Source organism: Cyclospora cayetanensis, unplaced genomic scaffold (assembly GCF_002999335.1).
Source record: "Cyclospora cayetanensis isolate NF1_C8 unplaced genomic scaffold, CcayRef3 CcayRef3_contig_220, whole genome shotgun sequence".
NCBI lineage: Eukaryota > Apicomplexa > Conoidasida > Eucoccidiorida > Eimeriidae > Cyclospora > Cyclospora cayetanensis.
The window spans coordinates 10,364-28,421 of NW_020312171.1; the positions used below are offsets into that span (position 1 = coordinate 10,364).

The window sequence follows — 18,058 nt, forward strand, 5'->3', positions numbered from 1 at the left end:
GTAAGCAGCACCCAAAACACCCACTGCGCCTCTAAAAAAGCCCTTTACGGCCTTAAATATACACCAGGCACCAGAGCCAACTATACGGCCAGCCTGCTCTTTAAGGGGGCAGGTAGCCTCCTGCATAGGACACGCTGTTTCTCCTTCCCCCCTCGGAGACTGCAACATCTGAAACAGCTGCCTAGTTTAAACCTATGCTACAAGGCGCTGACAACACCAACAGCAGCAGAGGCAAACAGCAGAAAACTATGAAGCCCTCATCGCCCCACAGCTAGGAACCCTCCTCTCAGCGAGCTGCTGCTGCTCTGAGAGATTTGGGGGAATTCAGCTGCACTCTGCTCGAGTAGTAAACGAGCATCGTTCATGGGAGAGCAGCCGCCTGCGGCTCCGCCAACTCTGTCGAGATGGCGAGGGGGTTGTTGCACTCGCTACTGGCTTCAAAGGCCTCCCTCTCAGCAGCAGCAGCAGCAACATCGCCTCCAGAAACAGCAATGCCTGACCCCACTGCAGCAAAATCACCCGAGGCTGCAGCAAAATCACCCGAGGCTGCAGCGAAATCACCCGAGGCTGCAGCGTCGGGTGCAGCAGCAGCCGTAGTCGTAGTTGTCGGAGTACTTGAGGCAAACATTGCAGCTCCTAAGTCCATGTGCTGCTGACTGGGGGAGACAGACGAGCAGCAGGAGGTTCCTCCTATGGCATCCAGACGGTTCAAGAGCTCAAGAGCATACTGCACCAACACAGCACCCGCAGACAGCAGCAGCAACTGAGAGGCGTTCGAGGAAAGCAGCATCAACGGCCTCTGCAGCAGCAACGGCGAGGCGCAGAACCGCCAGCTGATTGCATCTTTCCTGCTCTTCGAGGAAGGGAGACACGGAGAGCCGCTTAGAGACAGCCCCCACAGCGACAGTCCTTAGAAGTGGCTTCTCCGATAGTCCTTACTCCGTGAAATTCAACTTTTTCGGCGCGCACTGCACAGGCAATCTCGGCAAAAAAAGACGATGGCGAGAAATAAATTCACAAGCAAAGGAGAGAAAGTACAACTGAGCGGCGGAGAGGCACAAAGAAGGGGGGGGTGGGGGAAGGCGAAGAGAGATAAGGGAACTAGCTCTAAAAAGGAGACACAAAAAAGCGAAATTCGGTAGACAGACGCAGGCAACCTAGTGACATCCACCAATATATGCATGCTCATATATATTCGCTGCTCAGACGCCACACCTGCTGCCCCAACAGAGATAGACAGAGCACCCGTGGCAGACGCGCATATCGTCAGCGACGCACTCTGAAGGAAGGCTTCCTGAATACGTTTTGCTGCTCCTTGCTGCACGAATTCTTCTCTCTGGGCGTCCGTGAGGTGTGGTGACACCTCAGCCATCAATTGATGCAACAAGACCCCCATCATCGCGCAACCTTCCTCCGTTGTCTCCTCAAAAAAAACCCCATCGCCATACACCTGAGAGAAAGCAGCAGCCTCACACACTGGAAAGTCTGCTGGTCCGCTAAAACACATTAAAAAAAACACCACAACAAGCATGCACACGCACGCTTCGCAGCATCACAAGCAACCCCAACTACCAGCACCACCATTACCACTGAACTGCGCCACGCCTGCTGACCCTCTGCTTCATGGTCCCTCCATGCGCGTGCCGTCCTGCATCTGCTGTCTCTACATCTTCAAGCCGCGATTGCAAACGGTGCAGCTGCCCTTGCAGCTCTATGCGCTCATTCAGCAGCCTTGAACGCGCCACTGCCTGAGCCTCCAACTGTACAGACACCCATAGCAGCAACAGCACAAAGCGCACGAGTGAAAAGCTGCTTTTCAGCAATCTGCACATGCAACATGAGGAAGCAAACATAAAAACTTAGACAGAGACACACACACATACAGAGATACACACATACAGATACACACATACACGTACATACAGAGATACACACACATACAGATACATACACACATACAGATACATACACACACATACAGATACATACACACACAGATACAGATACACACACACATACAGATACACACACACATACAGATACACACAGAGATACACATACAGACAGCTACACCCATGCAGCAGCATAAAATCCCCGATTAATTTGGCGCTTTGCTCTCGGCTGTGGAACAAACGCAACCCCCTAAAAGACACTGCTGGCACTAAACCGTCGGAAAAGGTTCAGACTCACCTCCGACTGCAATTGTTTCTTTTCCCTCTCAATGACCCCGTGTGATTGCCGCATTGCAGCAAGCTGCGGATCGCAACGAAAAAAGAACAGTGAGCAACCTCTGGGCGTTGAGGTAAAGCTGCGGTGTACAGACACGCGGTAAGCGCCTCTGAGTTCCCGTCACGCCGTACGAACACCTACCTCACGGAGGCATGCATCATTCTGCGCGTTTTGCCGTAAGAGTTGCTGATTCTCTGCGACACAACGCTGCAGCAGCAGCCACGGCAACCCGAGAGAACGGGCAAAAGATATTCAAGAGAACTATCGGCCTTGCAGCGGTTGCCGAGGCGTGCAGCAGACACGTGATTTCAGGGAACCTGAATCTGCATCCACAGCTCGAGCGGCTGGAGTGTATGTACAGCGTACTGTGCATACCTCCAATTCGGTTTCTACCACTTGGAGTCGCTCAGCGAGAACGTCGCGCTGCGTCTTGAGAGACTGGGCAGCCTCCTGAGGCGGAAGCGCAGCAACACAGCACCTCCTGATGTCTAGGAGCTGGCGATTACGAGTTATTACGACATTGGGGGGAGCTGCATCATGCAGGACGGGGGGGTGTTATCCCTCGCGAGAGCCGCCGTTGAGGCTTCATCTCCCTCACCTCCGCATTGTGCTGCAGCTGCTGCATCTTCGTGTGTGTTTCCGCGAGGAGAGAGCGCTGCTTTTGCAGCTCCTTGAAGAGCTGCTGCTCCCGTGCATTGGCTTGCTGAAGCAGCATCGCCATCTCGCTGTTGTATCTCCGCAAACGCACAGCTTCTGCAAGGGACTGTTGGCGATGCGCTTCTAAGGCTTCCACGAACGCTGTGTGACCCCCCCACAGAAACACACACCTGATCGACTGCAGATGCAGCTGGTGAATCCTCTTTGAGACAGCGCGCATGCAGGATGTCTCAAAGAGGCTCTACCGACACCGAGGCTGCCCCCGAGAGCGCAACCAGCAGTGTCTCCAGGGGAGCTGTTTAGAGCAGACCTTGGTCTGCACAGAAACTCGAGTTGGGTAGGAGCACCAAGCAGCATGCAAAGCTTTTTGCAAGCGGTTTTTATCGAGCTCGAAAGGAGTCGGGAGGGAGGGAGGCGCGTTTGCGTGTGTTTTCATCCGCGTAGCCGCGGCTTACCCAGAAGTTCGTGGAGTAAGAAGAGACAGTCCGTCTGCTCTCCTCCCGCCAAGAGGGGGGAAGGCACCCCCCCTTGTTGCTCCGAGGCTATTGTTTGACGTCTCCTTATGATCGTCTCCAAGCAGTCAGCTCCCGAAGCCCGAAAATGAGGCGCTGCTGCCTCGCGCTGTACAGACACCGCACGCTCCGCTGCGACCCCGCCAGTGGCTGCTGCTGTGCTGCTTCTGCTGCTGCTCTGCGGACTGCGAGCGACAGCAGCTGCAGATCCAGCAGCAGCAGCAATGCCGCCGTCTGACTGCGGGCGGAGACGCAGCGGGGAAGAAGCGCCCGGAAGTGTCTCCAAGGAATGCACGGCTGCAGATGAGGTTCCTGTGAGAAAAACAGCACATGCTGCGGGCTGCATTGCGTGAGCCCTCCCCTCCTACAGAAAGTGGAAAAGAGCCCGAAATCTGCAGACGCCGAGCCGGGAGTTCTTGCCCTTCGGAGTGTATGGACACGAAACAGCATGCTGCTTTGCGGGAGGGGAGCCACAGCACCACCCACCCCTCCGCCGATTCGCGCGAACCCCCAAAGGCAAATTTTGCATCCCCTGGGATCCTACCGGATTGAATGCGTGGCCTTAGTCTAGCGCGAATCTCCTCTATGGTGTGGGTAGACTGCATTCTTTGGGGAGAACCTCGAGGAGCGCCACTGCCGGCAGCAGCAGCGGCTGCTGCTGCAGCCGCTGCGCCGTTCACACAGCTGCTTCGTGTGGGCGTTTGATCGAAGGCGAGGGCCTCACAGGATGTGGGAGGGCCCCCCCCCTTGGGTTCCCCTTCCGAAGAAACATCCATCCCCGCAAACAACCCCTTTGTACCCCCCTCCCTGAACCAGGGCAGCTCGAAGAGAGTCTAGAGCAGCCTTCAGGCCGCCATCGCGCGCACCTGCTGGAAGGGGGAGATCCGAGAGACTTGCAGAAGCTGCGATCGAGTGACTCTACACTGCGGTGGGTGTCACCAGGGCTGGACTGCAGCCGATTTCGAGGTGCTTGGCAGGGAACTCCTGGAGGCAGCTCGCGATAGGCGCTGCGAGACAAGAGATCGCTTTGAGTCAAGAACTCGAAATCGTCAAATTCGAAAGTCTAAGAAGGCTGCATTAACAGCGACTTATGGCCAGGGCAAGTGAGACGTGCTAGGGCGAAAGGGGCCCCTCTGAAGTATGAACCCTCTCGAGGGCGCCCTTCTGTGTAGCAGAGTACATTTAAATCGTCAAAAGGCATCATTCGTGGCCTTTGTGGCACGGCCAAGCTGCGGCGCCGTGCAGAGCTGCATGTACACCGCAAAGAGCAGCCTACAACAACCCCACCCCAAGGATGCCTAGAAGTCCGTTTGCGTTCAGGGGGGGTGCCACAGTGTTCTGTTCATTTTAAAATCTTTTCCAGGGCCTTTTGAGGATCTAGTGCGATAGATACATGCCTAATATGCAGGGGACCGCTGGAAGCCGCTTGGGGAGAGATGCTCGTCCAGCCGAATACTACGATTTTCTTCGCTAGATGGGATTGAGGCGCGAATAAGCGCTCTACTCAAGCGCATGGGAGGGCCGACAGTCTCACGCTCGCTCGCACCAGGTCTTATAACTCCGTACCATATTTAGCAGGAGGGGAGGCTCGCCCAGCCTGGCCTGCCTGTACCAAAGGCAACGACACCGTGTAACATGTGAAAACCAAAAGACCAAGCCAAAACACCCATACACTGTGCTTGCTCTATTTGCTTTTGGTGCTTAGGCCACAGTTCGCCGCAAGTTCTGCCCAGCTTCTGGGCAATCGCGAAAAACAGTCGCTCGCCATAGGCCCCCCAGAGCCTGTAAGGCACTCCAGAGGAGCACGAGGGCTTCCGTGGATGGGATTGTCGCCGATGCACACCTAGAGACAATACGCTCGAAACACAGTAGCCATGGGTCTGTAGAACCAATGCTATTTCGTCTTTGAACGGAGACACGGTGCAAGTGAGGCACGCGGAGATATACGGGAAGGGCAGTTCTGCACTGTTTGGTCGTCTTCAAAAGAGACCCTTGACTGCACTGTGCAATCTCACGCTAGAAAGCTCGCTATTCTCCTTGAGCCCTCCCGCGCACGGCGTTCCACCAGAACGCGGGGAGGTGAGTCGCAATGAGGGTGGTTGCAAGAAGGTGCAACCTTGACCGGGCGCTCTTGGCCTTAGCAGCGAGCCACAGAGTGTAACTCCATCGAAAGGGTTTAGCTGTGAATTCGTGGGTAATGCATTTTAGTTGTGCTCTCCAACAAGCCGAATGCACAAAGCGGTTAGCCGCTGCAGCCAACGCTTTTCCACGCTAATGCATATTTTTTTACCACCTGAAGGAACAAGTGCCAAAGTGAAGCCCCGCTCGTTGATGGTACGGGTTTGTTTGCATGTCCTTTTGGGAGTATGCGATACAAGGCAGAAATGACCCTAGTGGTCAAGACTGAATCATCTGCTGTCTTACACTTGGCTCTAGCGAGCTAATAAGCTACATGCAGACACTCTCTACTACACTCGTTCTTCCTTAGGTATTATTCCTTTAGAATGGGTAAGAGGATGACAATTGATGCGCTTTTACAAACCGCGCTAGCTGTCACACGCCCCTAGCTGTGCTTGCTCGGAGTCACTGAAGAGTGCAGCTTGGCTTTGTCTGGCTGTCTCCCTCCCCCTATCGATTCTGCGGGAGGCAGGGGGATGGGGATGCGTTTGTGGGGGAAGAATTGTGTGCTTTTGAAAAGCCTCAGTCGCTTTCTAAAAATTTGTCACTCCGTCTGCCTTCATGCGTTTCCCTACAGAGCTATCACGTGAAGTGTGGAGCGGCACACCACCACTGACCACTTGCGAACTAGCTCCCGTGGCTCGCCTTGGATTGTAGCTGAGGGCCCTCCCAGCAGCCTTTAGGTCATGCATTTGATTTAGGCATGAATGCACGAGTGCCTCAACAGATAGATAATTCCACTGGGAGGTGCACCCCTGAATGCACGCAAGCGTCTCGCCTTGACTGTTGGTACGCGGGAGAGAGAAGGAGCAGTGCTCAGAGCGCAACGGGGCAGAAGGCCGAGTGGGTTCTGTGCCTGCCTCGCTGTGGGAACGCGGAGGCTTCGAGTGTACCTTAAAAGGCCTCCTGGCAGGGCCCTAACGCTAAATCTAAGACACGATTGGAAGCCGCAATATATCCCCTACGCGCTTCCCTACAAATTTTCCGAAGAGGCCCCCTGGGGCCCCACTTGACACCCAAGAGGATTTTCCCCTTCCTCCTCAGCAAGCATCGTTGTGAGCTGCCTCTCCAGCCCGTCGAGTTTGCAGGCCATGTCATCTAGTTTTCCCAGAATGCTCGAGCTCAACGACGCGAATTTGGCATTCATGTCTTGCAGCAACTCTTGAAGGGCCTCACTCAGCTCGCCAGCGCCCTGGGCGCCAGCCACGGGGGCCCCCGACGACGCGACGCGAGGGGGTAAAGAACCCACGGGGCCCCCGGCGAAGGCAGGAATGCCTGCGCCGCCATTTGAGAGGACCTCTGAGAGCACCAGAGAAGAACGCACAAAGAAATGGCAGGTCCAGGTGGGAAGCAGACGCTGCTTCTCAGGCTACGCGCTGAAGAGGAGTTCGACTGGTGAGCGCTTGGAGAACCATACCGTGGACAGATTGATCCTGCCGTTGCTGCTGCCTCTGTTGCTGCAGAGATGCGAGGGAAGGGCCTTCTCCAGTCGCCGCTGCAGGGGGCGAGGCGCTTCCCCCGGATCCTACGTCCAGACCGCTCATCTTCGCTGCAGGGGCTCTTTTGATGCTGGAGCTGCCCGCTCCCCGTGCAGCTATGCGCCGTCTATGGCTTTGGTAGGAACCACGATTCTGTATACGGCTGCCGAGAGAACAGCACAGCACAACCAAGAGCGTGCAAATGCTGAAAACGAGGTGAAAGAGTCTCTGGAGATCCTAAACACGAGAAACCCTGACCGCAAACGTAATGCGCACAAGACGTACCAAGCCCTGCAAATCCTGCAGCCACAAAGCTGTAGAAGTAGCGATCTCCGGTGCGGGGTGCTCTCTGAATAGCCTGCAGGAATGCAGCAGAGGCGGCCCCTGAAAGAAGGCAGAAGCCCAAGATGCGGCACTGCAAGCAGTCTCCTGATGCTGCTGCTGCTAACGGGGGGTAGCTACTGCTGTTGCTGTTGGTGGGGGTGGCAGTGCTGTTGCAGCGGTAGGCGAAAGCCTCGTGTACAGACACTGGAAGGAAAGGTTTGGAGAACGACAGCAAGGAATTACAAGGTGTATATACGGGAGGGCCACTGGAGAGTGCGGGTGAGGGCTTAGGAAGGTCCTCGCTCATCATCCAGCCCCCAATGACGCTGTACCGGATCCTGCCGTTGGCTCTGCTGTTTCTGCTGCCGCTGTTCTTGCTGCATTCAGAGGGAGAGAGAGAGGGACGAGTTACACGTCTTACGCGGCGGGGCTCGTGGTGCTGCCCGAACAGTCAGCTTTTACATGTTGGACCGTGGAGCACAGGCTAAGACACGAAGTGGCACAATAACAAAAGAAAGGGTACGCATACAGGTGGTTTCGGTGCGGTCATTGGTAGTGTTGCTCATGACGCTGCCTGCAGCCAGAAGAGGGCTACAGAGCAGGGCTTTTTCTGGGGTGTCTGGACAGCTCGCAGGTAGCACTGCCGACGATCTGATGAGACAACAGCGCGAATCAAATACTAAAATGCATTTATCCTTTTTTTCAACACGTTCTGATATATCTACAGAGTAAGCGAGAGCTGCAACACTGCGCGTGCCGCTCGGTTGCAGCAGCCACACAGGAGCAATTGGCAGCAGGAGCGAACAGTGTTGCTGCCGCCACGGGTGATCTTCAAGTTGCACGTAAAACAATCAGCGGGTTAGAAATGCTGAGGGCTCCGTATTGGCGATGAAGTCGCGTCTCCTTGCGCAAATTTTGTTGCGGGCACCAGCACACCGCAGCCGCAAGCAACACGGGTAACACCGACAGCAACAGCATCAACCATTGCAAATTTGTGGTGACTCCCCCTAGGGCTGCGTCTGCCTTCCTGTACATCTCAGTGGCTCCTGCGTTTGCTGCTGTCTTGGGCATGTATAGAGAGAGCAGCTGTGACACCAGTTGCATCAGAAGTGGCAGCATCAGCGAAGGAGCGATCGCATACGGCAGCACCAGCAGCACAGGCAGCAGCAGCTTGTATCCGCGCATATAGCGTCCCTAACAGGAGGCTTATCCACAACAGCGGCGTGGGCTGCAGCAGCATGGAAAAGGCCACGTGGTTGATGACGCAGTCGAGCTCCTGAAAGCGGCAATGCTCTTCTAGAGAATGGGTAGGGGGCATGCTTCTACTTGTGCTGCTACTGCTTCTGCCACCCCTGCTGCTGGAGCTGTCGATGCGAACTTGTTGCTGCTGCCTGCCACTGCGAGGAGGGCATGCATGCCCTTCCCAGCCTCACTTGCGCTTTGTCGTGCATGCGGCGTGATGGTATTTGGGAACAGACGATCCGGGCGAAGTGGTGATATGGCTCTTCATATTTGCGCTTGTGGTGAGTGCTCTCTTGAAAGCAAGGCCTTTTTCCCCTCTCACGTGCTGCCGATGGTCTCTTCTCGTAGACACTCCAGGAGGCTAGCTGAGACACCTCTTGTTTTGCCTGACTTTGTAGCGCTCTGGCGGTTTCGGAGTTGGTTCTTGCCGATAAATCTGCCGCTTTCCAAGCCCTGCAGAATCAGCTGGATTCAGCGAAAGGCGGAATCTAATCGCATCGAGCCTGCACAGATCCGTGTGTTTGCGGATTTACGCATGCATTTGCAGACCGCACTAGCCTCCGTCTTGTGCGTTTTGACGCGACACTGGCAACGAGCTGCTGAGGCACGACAGGTGCAGCAGCGGCAGCAGCAGCAGCAGCAGCAAAACAGGGAGCGACAGGCAGATCAGAGGCGGCAGCACCACTTGGCGTTGCTACGGCATTTAGAACAAGAAGTATGCGTTTTTGATCTTAGGCTAGGAGGGTCGCTGGCACAGCGGCTGCTGATGCTGCTGCGAAACTCGGTGTTGCACATACAGAGCGCAACAGTGCGGCTGCTGCACTCGCTTGCTTCGCGAGTTTCGCTGCAGGGATTCTTAGGCGAGAAGGGCGATAGGATAGTTTTTTAGGGGGGAAGGGGTAGAGGGGACAGATTGGTAGCTTGCGCATTGATTGGGAATGCGCGTGTGGCACAAATCTGCTGCTGGCTATGGAGAATTAGCAGCAGCAGAAAATTTCGCAGCGACTGCTGTTCGTGCGGTGTCTTGTTGTGCATCTGCTGCAGTCTGCTGCACTGCTCTCTGCTATTGGTCTGCCACGCTTTGGGGGCAGTCTGCTCGAGCAAGAAGCGCCAGAAGACAACATAGAGGCAAGACGCTAGAGAATGTTTTTTGGAGCAGTGACAGTAGCGAATTTTGTGAACAGAGAGAGGAGGGGGCAAGGGGGGGGAGCGAGGGTCTGTGACTTCCACCGTTTACAGTAGGGAGTCTTGAAATATAATGATTCCGACAGTACGTATGTATGTGTATGTATGTATATGTATATGTGAGTGTGTTTACATGTATGTGTGTATGTGAGTGTGTTTGTGTATGTATGTGTATATGAGTGTGTTTACATGTATGTTTTTTATGTGTTCACCTGTATCTGTGTGATGTATGTGTATATATGAGTGTGTTTTCATGCATGATTTTTATGTGTGCACATGTATGTATATGTATGTATGTGTGTTTATGTATTTATGTGTTTCCAAGTATGTGTGGAATTTGAATGCGCAGAATTGGTGCCCGGCGAAGCCGTATGGGAAGGTGCGAGCGTCGCAAGTTTTGCTGCTGAGGCTGCTGTTGTGTGCAGTGTCTGTGTAGTTTTTGTGGTTGTTGTTGCTGCTGCTGCCGCTGGCTTGCTGGCTAGCGTTGCCTTGCGTGTTTCTCCTGTTGGCTATCCGAAGAAGGGGGCAGGGAGGGAGTGAGGGAAAGGGGGTGTTCTAGGGAAACTTTCTATGGAGCATGCGTGGCAAGATTGCTCGCAGACGCTGCACAGGCTGCAGACACTCTGCCTGTGCGACGCTGTGCTTCTTCCTGCAGGTGCTCGAGGATTTGGAGCATGCAGAGGCTCCTCAAGAGCTGGAGAGCCACGCCAGTGCCTCAAGGCCAAATGTGGCGAGCGCTGCTGCTGCAGCGGCAGCTGCGAGTGACAGCCAGCAGCAAGAGTCTTCCCAGCAGTCGGCAGAGCAGCAGCGGCAGCTAAGTGTTGGCGAGCTGATGGGCGCATCGAAGGGTTCAGCCGCAACAGGAGGAGAAGAACGGCTTCCTCCCACCGGCGATGCTGCGCCTTCAGAAGCCGATGAAGGCGCTCAACGACCGTCTAGTGACGCAGGCGGCAAGGAGACACAAGGAGAGGACGGAAACAACCTGTAAGCGCGTCAGCAGCGCACTCTGCGCAAGCAGCCATGCGTATCTGTATATATATAAAATAATATATCTATATGGAGAGAGAGAGAGAGAGAGAGAGAGAGAGAGAGAGAGAGAGAGAGAGAGAGAGAGAGAGAGAGTGGCAGCGATGCACGACGAGTGCTGCTGCCGCTGCGTGAGGAACGCTTTGGGGGGGAGGAGCGACTATTGAACTTTTCGTATATCTATATATATATATATATCTATATATATATATGTATGTATGTATGTGTGTGTTGACATCAGATGCTCGATCTGCTTTGAAGCCTTCTCCCCTTCCGCCCTAGTTCGCATGCTACCTTGCCATCATCTGTATCACAGATGCTGTATTGATGCCTGGTTTGTCAGGAGCGCCGTAAGCAGTCCCTTCCATTTGTGCCTCGCTACGCTTTTGTCCTCGCCGACTTCGCGAGGCATGCAGAGACTTCTGCAATTTCTTGCTGGTTGTGCATGCGCGGTCTTGTAGAGGCCAGCGTTGCCTGTTTTTCACATGCAGCTTCTGTCTGTGCGCGGAAGCCGCCTCTACTGCATGTGCTGCGTTCTGCCGAGTCTTTTGCGGTGGAATTCTCGCCAAACTGCCTGCCATGAAAACGACCTGCTGCCCATTGTTAGCCGTAGGATGCTGCGGTGGGTGCTGCTGCTGCTGCAGTTGTGCCCGCTGTGCATGCGGGACTACACGGAAGAACTGGGGGGCCCCCCGGAGGGGGCCCCCTCGCAGCAGTTTGGCTCTGTGGCTGTCGCTGATGCCTCTGCAGCCCTTGCCCTCCTGGCGTTCCTGGAGCATCACCCCTCTATGCATGCGCAGTCGCACAACGCCGTGTGATCGGCAGAGAGAGGGGGCCCTTAAGGGCTGTAGCATGAGGAGAGGAAGTCTCAAATGGGCTTTTTCCCGAATTACACATTCCCTTTCTCGGAGGGAGGCCCCTCTAGCGCCTGCCGAGAGGGGGGGCCTTGCAAAGGCATGCGGGGGATGAAAAAAAAGGTTTACGACTTGTGCAGTGTGCATGCGGACTCGTCAGCCCCGAGTACCAGAAACGGTTTGGCTTGAGGATGAGGGCTTCTTCGATATTGACAGTGTCTGTGAGCGTTGGAATTCTCCAGAAAAGGCTGCATTATGAGCGGTTGCTCTTACTGGAAGGGCCAGAAATGCAGCTGCTGGAATGAGATGGATTTCCAAGCCTGTTTGCTGCCTTGCCTTGGAGGGTATGCCGAATGTATGTGCGGCTCGAAGCCGTTTATTGTCGCTCGGTTGCCTCCAATGAGGGCTTCTGGAATGCCACCGTGTCCGCGTCTAGTGCCTGGCAGAATTTGGTGGTTCTTCAGCTTTGCTGATTAGGGACTGACGAGGTTGCGCGGTAGTTATTCCGGCGAGGTGTACTGACAGCCGGTTTCTTGAAAAACCACAAACGGTTCACGGGCCTCGACTCGCCTGTTGTGTGGGTTGAATGCCTTCCAGAATGTATACATCTATACATATACATATATATATGAACACCCCTTTGCGTATGTGCCTCATGTGCCTCCGTAGGTGCCCTACCCTACCTGTGTGATTTCACGACGATGCTTTGGGTATACTAATGAAGTATGTAAATGGAGTGAACGCTCAACTTTGGATGTATTTCTTAGCCCTTCAGGAGTAGATGCATGCCGGTGCCTGCATGTACATACGTGTGCCCGCGAAGCTTTTCAATGTTTGCAATATGTGGACGTATCCGTTGGGGGGCCCCACGGCTGTCTTCTGTCTTTTCACAGTGTTGACAGAGCCCCTGGGAAACCCACACCATGTATAGTGTTGCCGCTGTGTTGAGGTATACATACATACGTTTATGCATCTGACTAGCACAGTACAACTGCCTCACGTTTTCTTTCATGCCATCGGAACTTGCCACGTAGCTTGGAGTGCGCACTTACAGTACAAGTAGTGCCAATCCCATGCTGATCGCACCGCAACCGTTAATAGCAAACGGCATACACGCATGCGTCTCTTCTGAGTTTATGCTTGTCAAAGGTTAGCTGCGTCCTTAGCTAATTGTCTAGACGGCAGCCAACTCATGTTTAGAGTGCCCCTCAGCATACGGGGGTTAGAACTAAGTTAGACGCTAACACTGGACACCAAGGCGATAGGCTTGCCTCCACACGTGTCCAATTTCTGAAATCAAGGGTTTCCATACGCTTCGCAGAGTCACTTTACATGCTCTATGAGCGATTATTGCGCATCTGCTTTTGCCAGTGGGGTCAACCCCGAGCATATTCAAGGGACTCTTTTCGCATAGGAATCTGACGCATAAAGTCTGTTTGTCAGCCCTCTCCCTCAGGCCCTCATTCCCCGGGCGGTGGAGCAGAGCAACCACAGGCTGTTGTGCGAATTCAGGATTCAAGGCGTCAGGTATTCATAAAACGCATTACTGGAGTGAAAAGAGGCTGTCTGCAGTACACGTAATGCGCGGCTGCACGACCTCGTGTGTATACAGAGGCAGGAGCCGACATGTCCTTGTCATGGGGCACAATGCAAAGATCCCCCAAAACGTAGCGAAGGCATTCAGCTGCGCCTGATAATTAAGGCGCGCTGCGGGTTTCGCCTCTACCAAAGCCCAAAGTGCCCGCCTCTTCAATGAGACCTCTTGCAGGCCTCCATTCAAAGCCTTCGTAGGGAGACACTTTAAAGTTCAGACTCGGTGCCAACATGTTGGAAAGAAAATGAAGCTTTTCACATGATCTCCTCTCCTTTATTCCCCTTACACTGCCCCTCAGAGTGCCGACACGAGGCAAAAGGGACAGCCGGGGTGTATGTAGCTGCACGCCCTAAGCAGTGGGGCCATTCAGAGCAGGTGGCACGTTGCGTGGAGCCCCCTTGCACACACCCATGCGCCAACTTCTCTCCAGCTTCTAGTACCTTGGAGTTAGAAACTTGAGCGAACATGCGAACCAATGGTCCTCCCTTCTACTTATTCTCAACGAAAAGCTAGTTTAGGGCAAAGGATCTACGCGCAGCGCAACACCCTATACTTAGGCTCGAGTACCTCCTTCATGAAGAGCCTCCCCTGAGTTATTTGCATGGTGTGGAGTGTACACGCCCCTAGTGTAGCCTCATCTTGGCACCCCCGTTAAGCTGAGAGTTCGTAAGGGGTTTTGGCGCGGTGTTCAAACATTGCGAGGTCACTCGTCTGCGCAGATCCTGAAAGTTTCTGCCAGAGGGAAAATCATGAGAATTCCATAGCACAGAGCATACTGCTGTTCCTGAGGGGCAAGACCTCCAAGAAGCGCCGTCCTAAAATGCAGGTTTTTGTTGCCCTCAACGACCTTGGTGGTCCGACGCACCCTAAGTACACCGTGGTGTTCGTACACTCCAAGAATGTATGCTTTTCCTTGTTTTCGCGAAAAAGTGCCTCTCTCGACTTCTTTCAGTCATCAAAGTCGTCTTATCTACCATTTTAAGGGTCAACTTGAGCCTGCTTCTTCTTCTTGAACGGCTGCCTCTGGCTATTTCTTCCGCGTGCAGGCGCTCCTGCTGCATGCAAAACCAGCGGCACTGCTAGGGGACTGCTCGCCCAGCTTCTGCAATATTTCTACCATAAATTCGCCTGCTATCATTGTGCGTTATCATCCAAACAGCAGACACACCCGGCCGTGAACTTTTGCTCATCAGGGCATAGACTTGGAGCCCTGGGCTGCGTAGCTTCTGTCGCCGCTATCCAGGAGGCCATATGGCCTCCTTTCACGATTTACAGAGAGGCATCCGGCGCACCGTACCGAGGCACATAGGGGCTTCCAAGGCTTGGCGCACTGCCCAGGAGAGCTGGACGGCAGTTTCCCTGGCTGTACCTTAGCCAGGATCAGAACACAAGCGCTGACGGCGGCGTACGCAGCTAGTGCAGCAGGACCGTGAAGGCAGGGGAAGTGCAGTAGCTTTACTGAGAGCTGCGGCACTCCTCGAGGTTTGTCTACGGGATCGCGAGAGAGGACGGTGATGGCTTGGTCCTCCGACCCTTAATCGCCAGTTTGGCAGCATCAGGGTCTGCTGCTGCTGCAACCCCTGCTTGCTTCCTTCAGGACGAGTATGGCCACCCTCAGTTGGAGTAGAGGTATGCCGTTTCCCTCTTCTTTGGTCCCCTTTGTTTCTTCTAGGGAAAAGGGGGGCGCCTGTCTTCTTGCAGGCCTTACCCAAAACTCTGTATGGCCTACCAGGCATCTTCCCTGCGTACTATATTTTATGAATGCGAGAAGTATCTGGCTGCTCATGCTGCTGTATTTTGATCTCCGGACGAACGGACTGACGCCATGCGTTTTTTTGGGAAAAAAATCCTGCTTTTCTGCGGCACGAACTCTTGACGCTGCCGCAGTTCCTTCTGCTTCTGCTGCTGCTGTCGAAGGTAATGGAAATTGGGTAGGGTCATACCCTCCGACGTTTCTGAGAAGTGGGGGAGCCGTCGCGTTGCGAGACCAGTGGATCCGTTTAGCCCTTCTTAGCGGCAACGCGGGGGGGCCCCATGGCGCCTTCAACGACGGGAGGGCCTCCCATGAGGGCAACAGGCCCTCTGGGCACCTTCATGCAGGTGCCTGTCATGATGCTTTTGCTGTTGTTTCTACGCCGTTTGGAGTTTTTGCTGTTGCTGCTGCCTTGGCTTCCCCCGGTGTGGCCGTGCCATGCCGTCTTGTTGCGTGTAGGGAAGCGACCCCTGCGAGGCGCCCCTTGAGCTGTTTGTCTTGGACAGACGGTGCTGTTGCAGCGGCTTTGCTGCCGCGTTCGGTGTCTGTACACCCGACTGCGTGTGCGGTTCTGTTGCGCAGATGAAGTCGATGAATTCCTCAACTGGATTTTCGTCTTCGGCCTCATCGTGCGCATTGGCGACGGCTGTCGTTGTTTAGCCAGGAACCTTTCTCTTTCTCCCGAATTCGCGCATTCTACTGTCTCATGGGTCTAGAGATTGGGGCTGGGGGGTTGTGCTGCATGCAGACGATGGTTTATTCGCTGTCTCGGTACTTCTCTCGACGGCATCGCCTAGCGGAATTTCAGCAACGGAACTTGGGAGAGCGGCTACCAAGAGCACATGCAAGACGGGAAGTAAGGTGGAAGCCCTAAACATCAATTGCCGCTAGCGCGCAGCTAGTTGGGGTGTTGCATGCACAATGGCTGCCTGCGTAAAATGTGCAGATGCCCCCAGATATAGAAATCAACGCAGACAGGCACCTGCAACAAGGAACCGCACGAAGCCCGTAGCAGCACAGTCAACAGCGGGTGTCTTTGTCGCGTGTACATACACTCCAGTAGTCGATAGTACATAATGCATGCTGTACTCTAGAGGGCTACATCGGCCTGTTCATGTCTTGTGCTTGGGTGCAGCCCCCAAGCTTTTTGCGGCGTATAGACACTTGGAGCCCCGCCAAGACGTATTCCTCAGTTCTAGAGGAATACACCCCAGCAGAGGGTAGCCAGCAGCCTGTGGGGAGACCCCCCAGAGGTGCTCCTTCACCAGGGAGGGAAGAGGTGAATCTTTGCATGCGTCTTTATGCGTCGCAGTGGATAGTGTAGAGGGTTCCTCCAGACACACACCCCTTGAGAATATCTAGGCTGTTTTCACACGTACAGATAATGGATGCGCAGGGCCTGAGAGATCGTTGCCGATGGTCATTTATACACATACGCATGCATGTATACATATATATATATATATCTCTTTATGTGTGTGTGTTTCTGGCGTGTACTACTGTTGCTTGATGGGCTTTCAGGCCACACGCGTGGTAGAGATTGAATTGGCGGAGAGACTTCCTCCATCGGCTCCTGCCGCGGAGCCGGAGAAGGAGGGCTTGGGGCGTTTTATTGAATCTGGGTGGGTGGGGTCTGTGTGTGTAGGCACGCATGCAGACTGGTCTCTAGTGCAGGAAGCGTGAAAACAGCATGTGGCGGTGGCCTTTTTTTAATCGTACATGCCTCTTTGCGATACATTTATGATGTTCAGGTGTGCAATATGCTTCGAGGAATTTAGCCCCTCGGTGTTGGTGCGGGTACTGCCCTGTAGACACATCTTCCACAGGAACTGTCTAGACACCTGGTTCCAGAGAAGCGCTGTAAGCGTTCATGAGGCAGTTCTGTGCGGTTCGCCTGATACCGAATGATGCCCCTCCGCGTTTTTTTGCATCCGTATATGCCGTTTTGCTTCTGTGCCTACTCTGCAAAAACCCTGTGCATGCAAGTCGCTTGTTGCACGGCTGCCTTCAATGCGCACCTCCAGAGTTTCCCCCAGCCCTCCGCTGTTGTTGCCGCTGAACGTCTGCACGAACGACTCTAGCATGCCACGCCGTTCGCGATTTCTCTGTTCTTGCAACTCCATGTCTCCCTAGTGTTGCAAAGTGTGGTTTGCTTTCCTCTTGGTCGTGTGCCTTTTTGGCCGGTAGTCGCTGTTAAAATTTCTCTCTATGGCTGCCTGTGCGTCTCGCGGGCACCTTTTTTCGTATGCCTGCGACAGGTGTTTTGAAAATCACACTCTCTGCTTGCGTGTTCTCCTTTTTCACGCAGATGTGCCCTCTTTGCATGCACGACTACAGCGCCGGCCCTCCGCCATCGGCAGCCTCAGGCACAGGCGAGGGATTGTCTGCAGGAGACACCTCAGCAGAGGCCTCCCTGCCTGCGTATGATAGGCCTCTCGCCTTTCGCTTCTTTTCTTTTCCTGGAAGACTGCGACAAAACCATTAGCCGTGTGGCGTTGCCTACACAAACCGGGGGAAACCGTCTTACTGTGACTTTTTTCTTGCACAAACATACTTTGATGCACATACACGCACATGCATACACACACATACACGTACACACACACACACGTAGATGCATGTGCGCATGTATGTGTAACTCTACATATATATATATGCATGTATAGGTATGTATCTATATGTTTCTATGTGTAGCTATGTGTATGTATTCATGTATGTACTACATGTGCACAAAGATATCCTCAGAAACCTGCGCATGCATATACGTATATACTTTGCCCACCTACTTGTATGGGATACACAGCTAATCCCTTCACCCTCCATAAAGGTGTGATTCATGTAGATTGCATTTATAAATGGATGGCACATCTCTGTAGACAGGGTTGTGGGGGCTTGACAGGAATTCTCCTAGGATGTGCGCATGTATGTATGTACGTGTGTGTGTGTGCACGCTACCTACACACCCATGTTCAATGCTTGTGTAGAGAGGAATGACGGCTTTGGGATTTATGGGGAGAGGGTGGTAG

General features: G+C 53.9%; 1 protein-coding gene across 1 annotated transcript; it reads right to left on the reverse strand.

Annotated features, from left to right (window-relative positions):
• Positions 1-361: 361 nt before the first annotated feature.
• LOC34623666 lies at positions 362-9,323 on the reverse strand. The gene is made up of 14 exons (XM_026338034.1): positions 9,319-9,323; positions 8,897-9,073; positions 8,705-8,718; positions 3,878-4,065; positions 3,342-3,762; positions 2,828-3,027; positions 2,605-2,679; positions 2,371-2,436; positions 2,191-2,253; positions 1,645-1,760; positions 1,279-1,496; positions 940-968; positions 616-727; positions 362-504 (listed from the first exon to the last, which is right to left on the reverse strand). The coding sequence occupies exons 1-14, from the start codon at positions 9,321-9,323 to the stop codon at positions 362-364; spliced, it is 1,827 nt and encodes a 608-aa protein (XP_026193819.1).
• Positions 9,324-18,058: the final 8,735 nt, after the last annotated feature.